The sequence below is a fragment of the Heptranchias perlo genome, unplaced genomic scaffold (genome assembly GCF_035084215.1).
Source record: "Heptranchias perlo isolate sHepPer1 unplaced genomic scaffold, sHepPer1.hap1 HAP1_SCAFFOLD_224, whole genome shotgun sequence".
Taxonomy (NCBI): Eukaryota; Metazoa; Chordata; class Chondrichthyes; order Hexanchiformes; family Hexanchidae; genus Heptranchias; species Heptranchias perlo.
This window is the reverse complement of record NW_027139238.1, coordinates 54,348-67,252: the sequence shown is the minus strand read 5'-3', so window position 1 is coordinate 67,252 and position 12,905 is coordinate 54,348. Positions and strand designations below refer to the sequence as shown.

The following is a 12,905-nucleotide window of genomic DNA, read 5'->3' as shown; positions in this document are numbered from 1 at the left end:
CATCGACCCGTCCTGCTCACCGACCCGTCCTGCCCACCGACCCGTCCTGCTCACCGACCCGTCCTGCCCACCGACCCGTCCCGACCACCGACTCGTGGATTGGGAAAGAAATGTTTGATATTAGTGCTGCTTTAAATGTCGTGGATTCTGAGCTGAGTGCTTGTCACACACTAATAGGAACACAAGGGCACAGAGATTACTTGTACAAACCTGCCACTCCACTTACAGCACACGGCATGAGGCTTCCACTAGCCTCAGACTCAGTTGAAGGAGCCCGTGTCCCACTCTGCACTGCTGTCTGCTCCCACCAGAGCTCCCACCCTGGGACAACTGTGCTCCAATTCCCCATCTTCTCCCTCCCTCGCAGGTACATTCCCTCCCCGCTATCGTCTTGAGCCCAGGTCCAGCCCCAGCCCTGGAGCAGAGGATCCCATTCAAAGCACCCATCTTAAAGTAGAACAGCATCTACACAGCCCCACCAGGCAACCCCCCACCCCAGCCCAGGAGCAGTACAGTACGGGACCCACCAGTAGGCTTAATAAACTTAACCACTGATTGTGCAAATGTGAGCATCTGATGCAGGTGTGAATCAGTCTGTGTATCTGACAGTGTCTAAAGAGGTTGGAAGTACGGGAGACCAATCACATATGTTTTCTATTGGAGAGGTGACGACTATATTTTTCATTTGTTACTTGATATTGAAGTGGGAATGAAGTGGACACACACTGACCCAGGGCCAAATATTTCACTTCAACTGAGTTCAATACAATCATCGAATGCACAAATCACCAACAGCAAAGCAAGAGCTTCCAAGTGCTACACATCTTGATATGAGGTGAGGTGAGCTGAGCAGATGGAAGCAGTGGGGAGCAACACTGCCCACCTAATAGTGGACGGGAAGTGGAGGATGAAATATATAGGCAATTCTATGAAATGAGTAAAAAACATCGAATAATAATCATGGGAGATTTCAGCTATCCCCAAATGGAGAAGGGAATGGAGTTTTTACAGTGTGTACAGGACTCCTTTCTTACCCAGTATGAGAAGCCCAACAAGAGGAATCACTGCTGGATCTAGTAATGGGAAATGAACCAGGGCAGATAAGAGAAGTGAGTGTAGGGCAACATCTAGGCAATAGCGATCATAACATAATAAGGTTTAAGATAATGAATGAGAAAGTCATAAGTCAGACAAAGACCAAAGTAATAGTTTGGAAGAGAGCTCATTTTGAGGGGATGAAAATGGAACTAGGGAAGATAAATTGGAAGAAAAAATAACAAAGAGATAGAACAGCAGTGGGAAACATTTAAAATGATGATGAATAGAGTTCAGGAGAAATATATTCCACTAAAAAAACAAGAACAAACTGGTCAATAATGGATGAATAAAGAGATAAGGGTAAAATTGAAACTAAAAAATACACATACTCTAAGTACGTAGACAATAAAAGAGAGGATGACAGAAGGTTAGGAAGGATGACAACAGCAACTTGCATTTATATAACACCTTCAATGTAGTAAAACATCCTAAGGCACTTCACAAGAGCGATTATCAAACAAAATTTGACACCGAGCCACATAAGGAGATATTAGGACAGGTGACCAAAAGCTTGGTCAAAGAGGCAGGTTTTAAGCAGCATCTTAAAGGAGGAGAGAGAGGCGGAGAGGTTTAGGGAGGGAATTCCAGAGCTTAGGACCGAGGCAGATGAAGGCACGGCCGCCAATGGTGGAACAAAGAAAATCGGGGCTGTACAAGAAGCAAGAATTGGAGGAGCGCAGAGATCTCAGAGGGTTATAGGGCTGGAGGAGCAGAGATTAGGGAGGGGCGAGGCCATGGAGGGATTTGAAAACAAGGATGAGAATTTTAAAATCGAAGCGTTCCCGGACCGGGAGCCAATGTAGGTCAGTGAGCACAGGGGGTGATGGGTGAACGGGACTTGGTGACAGTTAGGATACGGCAGCAGAGTTTTGGATGAGCTCAAGTTTATGGAGGGTGGAAGATGGGAGGCCGGTCAGGAGAGCATTGGAATAGACGAGTCTAGAGGTAACAAAGGCATGGATGGGGGTTTCAGCAGCTGATGAGCTGAGGCAGGGGCAGAGACAGGCGATGTTACGGAGGTGGAAGTAGGGGGTCTTGGTGATGGAGCAGATATATGGTCGGAAGCTCATCTCAGGGTCAAATAGGACTCCAAGGTTGCAAATAGTCTGGTCCAGACTCAGACAGTGGCCAGGGAGAGGGATGGAATCGGTGGCGAGGGAACGGAGTTTGCGGCGGGGACCAAAGACAATGGGTTCAGTCTTCCCAATATTTAGTAGGAGGAAATTTTTGCTCTTCCAGTACTGAATGTCGGACAAGCAGTGTGACAAATCGGAGACAAGAGAGGTGGTGGTGAGGTAGAGCTGGGTGTCGTCACAGTACATGTAGAACCTGACGTGTTTTTGGATGATGTTGCCGAGGATGTCAAAAAAACAATTTGGAGACCAAAGAGAAACTATGAACTTAATCATCAAGGAATATAAAAAGAAATAGTAAAGTACTACAGACACATAAATAACTGAAGAAAAATCAGGGTAGGGATAGGGCCACTAAGGGATGCACAATATAAACTCACAGGTAACAACAGCAAAATGGCAGAAATACTGAATAGATACTTTGCAGGTATAAAGACATTTAAGATAATGGGGAGATAATTGAAAAACTAATCTAACTTAGAAAGGATAAAACCCTAGTCTGGATGGATTGTATCCGCGAATATTAAAATAAGTTAGGGAAGAGAGAGCAGAGGCTCTATTAAATATATATAAAAATTCATTAGAAAAGGGAATAGTGCCAGAAGACTGCGGACAGCTAATATGATTCCTATATTTAAAAAGGGAGAAAGAACCAGTCCAGGGAACTAAAGAGCAATTAGCTTAACATTGGTGGTAGGAAAGAAAATGGAATCAAAGAAAACATCTAGAATATTAAAATATAATAAAGAATAGTCAGCACGGATTTCAGAAGGGAAAGTCATGCTTGACCAACCTTACTGAATTCTTTGACGAAGTAAAAGAGTAGACAAGGGTAATGCAGTAGATGTAATATATTTGGATTTTCAAAAGGTACTAAGGTCATGAGTAAGGTCAGAACATGTGGAGTCAGGGGACAGGTGGAAGAATGGATAGCAAGCTGGCTACAAAACAGAAAACAGAGAAAGGTGGGAAGTGGTGTTCCACAGGGATCGGTGCTGTTGTTCACAATTTACATAAACAATTTGGACTCAGGAATTGGAAGTACAATTTCAAAATTTGTGGACGACACGAAATTGGGGGGTGTAGTTAATACAAAGGAAGAATGCGTTAAAATGCAAGACATTAATTAACTTGCAGAATGGGCATGTAATTGGCAAATGAATTTCAATATAGAGAAGGTGGTGCATTTTGGTAGGAAGAATAAGGAGGCCACATACTGTTTGGATAATAAGAGTCTAAATGGGATAGAGGAGCAGAGGGATCTGGGGGTACAGATACACAAATCACTAAAAGTAGCGACACAGGTTAATAAGGCCATAAAAAAAGCAAATCAAGCACTGGGGTTCATTTCTAGAGGGATAGAATTGAAAAGCAAAGAAGTTATGTTAAACTTGTATAGAACCCTGGTTAGACCACACTTGGAGTTCTGGATACTTATAATATGGAGCACAGTTCTCCATATTATAAAAAGGATATAGAGGCATTGGAGAAGGTGCGAAAAAGATTCACAAAGATGATACCAGAACTGAGAGGATATCCTCATCAGGAAAGACAAAACAGGCTGGGGCTCTTTTCTCTAGAAAAGAGAAGGTTGAAGGGTGACCTGATAGAGGGCTTTAAGATAATGAAAGGGTTTGATAGAGTGGACGTAGAGAAGATGTTCCTACTTTTGGGGGAGCCCAAAACTAGAGGCCAAAAATAAAGATAGTCGCTAATAAATCCAATAGGGAATTCAGGAGAAACTTCTTTACCCAGAGAGTGTTGAGAATGTGGAACTCGCTCCCACATGGAGTTGAAACAAATAGTATAGATGCATTTAAGGGGAAGCTAGATAAGCACATGAGGGAGAAAGGAATAGAAGGATATGCTGATAGGGTGAGATGAAGTAGGGAGGGAGGAGGCTCGTGCGGAGCATAAACACTGGCACAGACCAGTTGGGCCGAATGGCCTGTTTCTGTGCTGTAGACTCAATGTAACTTAATTCAATGTAATTCAATGTAACTGAGGAAGTGTGGGGAGTAGTAACTGACTAGCTGGTTAAATTAGAAGAGAACTAAGTTAGGGTGCATCAGCTCTATTCCTGAAAACCCACACTCCTCGTTGTAATTAACACTCAACAGCCAGGAAACTATTTTCTTCGAAAGGTGAAATATTTTGCATGCAAGCAATCATTTTTCCCATACTCTAAAGATAGCAATGCTTTTGTCAGTCTGTGTAACTAAGTGAGACACGTGAAACTCCCAGTAGCAGAAAGGCTGCAAAAACATCGGAAAACTGACAAAAGCAGCTGTAATCAGGCAATCTTCTTCCAACAGAGTCCGAAAAATCAGGCAGACCATTGTTTATTTCAGCTGATGAATGAAGATTAGCAAAACTCGGCTTGTGGACAGGATGTTCTGTTTTCAAACTCACAATCACTGGCCTTGTTATCTGACTGAGCAGCACATCACTCCCATCTGTTGATCCTTGTGTAAATATATTGCTCAAGGTTTGCTGCGGAGATAAAGGCAGCAGGTCTAACACTCAGTAACTTGTATCTGAAGCACCTCAGATTTAGCACTTACACATCACCCAGCCAACTACAAACGGAGCGCAGTGACGTCTCAGCTAATGCTCCCTCTGCCTCTGGGTGAAGATATGGCTGAGAACCAACTGGTAGATGGTAGTGCCCATGAAGTTCAGAGTGTGAAGGAGATTGGGAGCTTTCTGCTCATCACACTGGGATCTGCCACCTTATAGCAAAAGAGTCTGTGTCTCCAGTGAAATCTTTTCTGTTCACTGGTGAAGAATGTCAATCCCTGGAGAAATTTACACTATCCCCACTTTTTGCATCCAGTCCCAGTAATTACCACCCCCATCTCATCCACAGCATCAGATACAGGCAGCAAAGCTTCTCTCCTAGCAACACCTGCTGCAACTCCGTCACACCAGCATCCTTGTGGCATCTGAGTCAGAACAGCAACTCAGTGCCAGCTTGTGCCAATTCTGGGCAGCTTGGACTTGTGCCAACAAGAGAGAGTCTAACCACCTCCCCTTGACATTCAACGGCATTACCATCGCCAAAACCCCCACCATCAACATCCTGGGGGTCACCATTGACCAGAAACTTAACTGGACCAGCCACAAAAATACTGTGGCTACAAGAGCAGGTCAGAGGCTGGGTATTCTGCGGTGAGTGACTCACCTCCTCACTCCCAAAAGCCTTTCCACCATCTACAAGGCACAAGTCAGGAGTGTGATGGAATACTCTCCATTTGCATGGATGAGTGCAGCTCCAACAACACTCAACAAGCTCGACACCATCCAAGACAAAGCAGCCCGCTTGATTGGCACCCCATCCACCACCCTAAACATTCACTCCCTTCACCACCGGCGCACTGTGGCTGCAGTGTGTACCATCCACAGGATGCACTGCAGCAACTCGCCAAGGCTTCTTCGACAGCACCTCCCAAATCTGAGACCTCCACCACCTAGAAGGGCAAGGGCAGCAGGCACATGGGAACAACACCACCTGCACGTTCCCCTCCAAGTCACACATCATCCCGACTTGGAAATATATCGCCGTTCCTTCATCATCGCTGGGTCAAACTCCTGCAACTCCCTTCCTAACAGCACTGTGGGAGAACCTTCACCACACGGACTGCAACGGTTCAAGAAGACGGCTCACCACCACCTTCTCAAGGGCAATTAGGGATGGGCAATAAAAGCTGGCCTTGCCAGCGACGCCCACATCCCATGAACCAATAAAAAAAAACTCCACTTTCCCGCCCGATCCCCATGTTCCTTGATTCCCCCAGAGTCCAAAAATCTATCGATCTCAGCCTTGAGTATATTCAATGACTCAGCATCCACAGCCCTCTCGGGTAAAGAACTCCAAAGATTCACAACACTCTGCGTGAAGAAATTCCTCCTCATCTCAGTCTTGAATGGCCGACCCCCTTATCCTGCGACTGTGCGCCCTAGTTCTAGACTCTCCAGCCAGGTGAAACAACCTCTCAGCATCTACCCTGTCAAGCCCCCTCAGAATCTTACATGTTCCAATGAGATCACCTCTCATTCTTCTAAACTCCACAGAGTATAGGCCCATTCTACTCAACCTCTCCTCATAGGACAACCCTCCCATTCCAGGAATTAATCCTCTAAGGCAAGTATATCCTTCCTTAGATAAGGAGACCAAAACTGTATGCAGTTCTCCAGGTGAGGTCTCACTAATGCCCTGTACAACTGTAGTAAGACCTTCTCACTCTTGTACTCCCTTGCAATAAAGGTCAACGTGCCATTTGCCTTCCTAATTGCCTGCTGTACTTTCATACTAACTTTTTGTATTTCTTGTACGAGGACACCCAAATCTCTCTGAACACCAACATTGAATAGTTTCTCACCATTTAAAAAATATTCTGTTTTTCTATTCTTCCTACCAAAGTGAATAACCTCACATTTCCCCACATTATACTCCATCTGCCACCTTCTTGCCCACAAACTTAACCTGTCTGTATCCCTTTGCAGACTCTTTGTATCCTCTTCACAGCTTACTTTCCCATCTAGCTTTGTATCGTCAGCAAACTTGGATACATTACACTCAGTCCCTTTATCTAAATCATTAATATAGATTGTAAATAGCTGAGGCTAGTTACAGCCTGCCAACCTGAGAATGACCTGTTTATCCCTACTCTCTTGTTTCCTGTCCGTTAACCAATCCTCTGTCCATGCTGATATATTATCCCCAACCCCATGAGCCCTTACCTTGTGTAACAACCTTTTATGTGGCACCTTATCAAATGCCTTTTGAAAATCCAAATATACTACATCCACTGGTTCCCCTTTATCTACCCTGCTCGTCACATTCTCAAAAAACTCTTAATAGATTTGTCAAACACGATTTCCCTTTCATAAAACCATGTTGACTCTGCCTAATCACATTATGATTTTCTAAGTGCCCTGTTACCACTTCCTTAACAATGGATTCCAGTATTTTCCTGATAATCGAAGTCAGGCAAACTGGTCTGTAGTTCCCTGTTTTTTCTCTCCCTCCTTTCTTGAATAGCGGGGTAACATTTGCTACCTTCCAGTCCACTGGGACCATTGCAGAATCTAGGGAATTTTGGAAGATCATAACCAATGCATCCACTATCTCTGCAGCCACCTCTTTTAAAACCCTCAGATGTAGGCCATCAGGTCCAGGGGATTTGTCGGCTTTTAGTCCCATTAGTTTGTCCAGTACTTTTTCTCTAGTGATATTAATTGTTTTAAGTTCCTCACTCTCATTCGACCCTTGGTTCCCCATTATTTCTGGTTTGCTTTTTGTTTCTTTTACTGTGAAGACAGATACAAAATACTTGTTTTCCGCATCTGTCATTTCCTGATTCCCCATTATAATTTCTCCTGTCTCAGCCTCTAGGGGACCAACGTTTACTTTTGCTACTCTCTTCCTTTTTACATACTTGTAGAAGCTCTCACAATCTGTTTTTATATTTCTTGCTAGTTTACTTTCATATTCTATTTTCTCCCATTTTATCAATTTTTTGGTCGTCCTTTGGTTTCTAAAACTCTCCCAATCCCCAGGTTTATTACTCTTCTTGGCAACATTATAAGCCTCTTCTTTCAATCTAATACTCTCCTTAACTTCTTTAGTTAGCCACGGATGGATCACTTTTCCCATGGAGTTTTTATTTCTCAATGGAATGTATATTTGTTGAGAATATTGAAATATTTCTTTAAATATTTACCATTGCTTTTCAACTATCAAACTCTTTAATTTAATTTCCCAATCTACGTTTGACAACTCACCCTCATACCTATGTAATTGGCTTTATTTAAGTTTAAGACTCTAGTTTCTGACTTAAGTACGTTACTTTCAGACTCAATGTGAAATTCTATCATATTATGATCACTTTTCCCCAGAGGTTCTTTTACTGTGAGATTACTAATTAACCCTATCTCATTATATAATATAAGATCTAAAATAGCCTGTTCCCTTGATGTATTGCTCTAGGAAACTGTCTCGAATACATTCCATGAACACATCCTCCAAACTATTTTAGCCAATTTGATTTGCCCAGTCTGGATGCAGATTACAATCCCCCATGATGACTGCATTTCCTCTGTTCTAAGCTCCCATTGTTTCTGTAACAAAGGCACACTGTGCTAGTGGAACCTGCAGCAAGTAACATCAACTGCCATAGACAAACCAGCAAAATGAATAAAGGTACAAACCTTCATAGATGCTGATTATATGGGGGTGACTTAGGGACGACATGATCTCAATCTCTCTTCTGATGTGCACCATGTCTTGCTCATCCTTGATTCGGTCTTTCCGGATCGATTTTACTGCAACCTGTTAAACAAAATACTGCATGCAAATATAACAGGCCCAAACCAGCAAATATTGAATGTGAGCTCTGAAAGCAATACATTAACTTCACTCTATGACAATATTCTGAGTCCATAAGGTGCTTTCTAGCTTACACACAAAGCAAACGTTAAGAGGATCATTGTGTTAATTGTATCCAAATGATTTATTTCAATTAGTGTTAATTGTATTCAGGTGGTGCATATCAATTGCGAACTCTCTTGTATCCATTTATGAGAGAGTGATCTAGGGTGTGGAGTGGATAATGTGGATCTCTGTGAATAAAGGCTTGGAAGCAACTGAAGACCAGGCTCTGGTATTCCATCCTTCACCACCAGGCTATCCAATTTATAACATATTGTACTTAACCCCACAAGGATCAAAGTGAAAGGGTGAGATTTTAAATCAGCTCCATTACCTACAGGAATATAGATTGCCAGGAGACTTAAACCTCTGTGGAATAACAGTCCTCTCAGGACACATCTCACATTCCCAAGTTGCACGAACCTGAGTTATCACCTTGCACTATACTGACCTCAGTCCTGAGCTATCCTACTACCCTGTGCAATACCTGTGTATTACTGCACTTCATTCACCATTTCCCGAACTATCCCATCCACCATGAGAAAGAAAGACTTGCATTCATGACTCTATACATCTCAAAATTCTTTACAGCCAATGAAGTACTTTTGATTTGTGCTGAGTGGGTAGGTGGGGGGGTTAGATATGGGCCAGGGTCCTGCTGCTGATTGCTGCACAGTGAACCCTGCTGCCTTGTTTGGACATTGGGTCAGGACAGGAGCTGACAACTATGACACGTCCCCCTCCTCCTTCACCAGAATGATACCGGAGCTAAAAGGGTTAAATTATGAGGACAAGTTGCATAGACTAGGCTTGTATTCCCTCGAGTATAGAAGATTAAGGAGTGAACTAATTGAGGTGTTTAAGATAATTAAAGGATTTGACAGGGTGATGGAGAGAAACTATTTCCTCTGGTGGGGGGAGTCCAGAACAAGGGGACATAACCTTAAAATTCGAGCTAGGCCGTTCGGGGGTGATGTCAAGAAGCATTTCTTCACACAAAGGGGAGTGGAAATCTGGAACTCTCTCCCCCAAAAAGCTGTTGAGGCTGGGGGTCAATTGAAAATTTCAAAACTGAGATTGATGGATTTTTACTAGGTAAGGGTATTGAGGGTCACAGAACCAAGGCAGATACAAATCAGCCAGGAACTAGTTGAATGGTGGAATGGGCTCGAGGGGCTGAATGGCCTCCACTTGTTCCTATGTTCCTCCATGGTCCAACAGCTCACCAGTGTTTAGGGTAAAGCTCTCTACAGGATGGGCGTCACCCAGCATTGTAATGGGTGCATTACCGGCAATTGTGTGTGAGGATCAGGAGGATGGGGCAATATGTGGAACAGCAATCAAGGTGATCCCAGTCCTTGGGGAAACAGGGGGAAAGGGGAACGAAATCACTGAGTGTTCAGAATGAGCACAGACTGCTGGGGGCCCTGAATGTCACTCTCAGCAAATACAGTGATATTTAAAAACCTGTCCGTGTGAGGAACTCCTTTTAAAGCTTAAATATGGAGAATTCAGAATACCTTTTTTAAACAATGAGTGCCAGTGACATCAAAGGGCGAATCAGCTCAGAGGAGGTACACATTCCTTCAGGATAAGAGAACAAAATCACCGGAATAGAGAGACAGAGAGCGGGGAGATAGAGAGAGAGGAGAGGCAGAGATTGAGGAAAGAAAGAGAGCGAGGAGAGACAGAGAGGAGAGAGAAGAGAAGAGAGAGAGAGAGAGAGAGGAGAGGCAGAGATTGAGGAGAGAAAGAGAGCGGGGAGAGACAGAGAGCGAGGAGAGACAGAGAGGAGAGAGAAGAGGAGAGAGAGAGAGAGAGAGAGGAGAGGCAGAGATTGAGGAGAGAAAGAGAGCGAAGAGAGACAGAGAGCGAAGAGCGAGAGAGAGAGAGGAGAGAGAGAGAGAGAGAGAGAGGAGAGGCAGAGATTGAGGAGAGAAAGAGAGCGAAGAGAGACAGAGAGCGAGGAGAGACAGAGAGGAGAGAGAAGAGAATCATAGCATGGTTACAGCACGGAAGGAGGCCATTCGGCCCATCGAGTCCGTGCCGGCACTATGCAAGAGCAATCCAGCTAGTTCTTGACCCTTCTGCCAATGGGAACAGTTTCTCTCTATCTATTCTGTCTAGACCCTTCATAATTTTGAATACCTCTATCAAATCTCCTCTCAACCTTCTCTGTTCCAAGGGGAACCACCCCAGCTTCTCCAGTCTATCCACGTAACTGAAGTCCCTCATCCCTGGAATCATTCTAGTAAATCTTTTCTGCACCCTCTCTAAGGCCTTCACATCTTTCCTGAAGTGCGGTGCCCAGAACTGGACACAATACTCCAGTTGTGGCCGAATCAGTGTTTTATAAAGGTTCATCATGACTTCCTTACTTTTGTACTCTATGCCTCTATTTACAAAGCTCAGGATTCTGTATGCTTTTTTAACCACTTTCTCAACCTGCCCTGCCACTTTCAACGATTTGTGCACATATACCCCCAGATCTCTCTGTTCCTTTACCCCTTTTAGAGTTGTGCCCTCTAGTTTATATTGCCTCTCCTTGTTCTTCCTACCGAAATGTATCGCTTCGCATTTTTCTGTGTTAAATTTCATCTGCCACGTGTCCGCCCATTCCACCAGCCTGTCTATATCCTCTTGAAGTCTATCACTATCCTCCTCACTGTTCACTACCCTTCCAAGTTTTGTGTCATCTGCAAATTTTGAAATTGTGCCCTGTACACCAAAGTCCAAGTCATTAATATATATCAAGAAAAGCAGTGGTCCCAGCACTGACCCCTGGGGAACACCACTGTACACCTCCCTCCAGTCTGAAAAACAACTGTTCACCACTACTCTGTTTCCTGTCCCTTAGCCAATTCTGTATCCATGTTGCTACTGCTCCCTTTATTCCATGGGCCGCAATCTTGATGACAAGCCTACTGTGCGGCACTTTATCAAATGCCTTTTGAAAGTCCATATACACCACATCAACTGCATTGCCCTCATCGACCCTCTCTGTCACCTCATCAAAAAACTCAATCAAGTTAGTTAAACATGATTTGCCTTTAACAAATCCGTGCTGGCTTTCCCTAATCAATCCACACTTGTCCAAGTGGCTGTTAATTCTGTCCCGGATTATCGTTTCTAAAAGTTTCCCCACGACCGAGGTTAAACTGATTGGCCTGTAGTTTCTGGTTTATCCTTACACCCTTTTTTGAACAAGGGTGTAACATTGCAATTCTCCAGTCCTCTGGCACCACCCCCGTATCTAAGGGTATTTGGAAGATTATGGCCAGTACCTCCGCAATTCCCACCCTTACTTCCCTCAGCAACCTAGGATGCATCCCATCCGGACCGGGTGACTTATCTACTTTAAGTACAGCCAGCCTTTCTAGTACCTCCTTCTTTATCAATTTTTAGCCCGTCCAGAATCTCAACTATATTTTCCTTTACTGAGACTCTGGCAGCATCTTCTTCCTTGGTAAAGTCGGATGCAAAGTACTCATTTAGTACCTCAGCCATCCCCTCTGCCTCCATAAGATCATCTCCTTTTTGGTCTCTAATTAGCCCCACCCTTCCTCTTACTACCCGTTTACTGTTTACATGCCTGTAGAAGACTTTTGGATTCTCTTTTATGTTGGCCGCCAGTCTATTCTCATACTCTCCCTTTGCCCCTCTTATTTCCTTTTTCACTGAACTTTCTATATTCTGTCTGGTTCTCACTTGTGTTATCAACCTGACATCTGTCGTGTACCCCTTTTTTCCGTTTCATCTTACTCTCTATCTCTTTTGTCATCCAGGGAGCTCTGGCTTTCATTGCCTTACCTTTCTGCCTCATGGGAATGTACCCAGACTGTACCCGAACCATCTCCTCTTTAAAGGCCGCCCACTGTTCAATTACAGTTTTGCCTGCCAATTTTTGATTCCAGTTTACCCGGGCCAGATCCGTTCTCATCCGATTGAAATTGGCCTTCCTCCAATTGAGTATATTTACTTTAGAGTGGTCTGTGTCCTTTTCCATAGCTATTCTAAGCCTTGTGATACTATGATCACTGTTCCTTAAATGCTCCCCCACTGACACTTGCTCCACTTGGCCCTCGAACCGAGTCCAGCAATGCCTCCCTTCCTCGTTGGGCCGGAAATGTACTGGTCAAGAAAGTTATCCTGAACACATTTCAAAAATTCCTCTCCCTCTGTGCCCCTTATTATTATCCCAAACAGACAGAGAGAGAGGAGAGGGACAGACAGGGAGCGAG

At 44.0% G+C, this 12,905-nt stretch overlaps 1 protein-coding gene across 1 annotated transcript in view; it reads right to left on the bottom strand.

The window, feature by feature from the left end:
• Positions 1-12,905, bottom strand: part of LOC137310138 (NUAK family SNF1-like kinase 1) — a gene marked incomplete at its 5' end in the record, with an annotated part of 111,034 nt that overhangs the window by 44,390 nt on the left and 53,739 nt on the right. Inside the window, one exon of the mRNA XM_067978111.1 lies at positions 8,445-8,565. Coding sequence (XP_067834212.1) covers positions 8,445-8,565 — 121 coding nt within the window. The remainder of the gene's footprint in view (positions 1-8,444; positions 8,566-12,905) is intronic.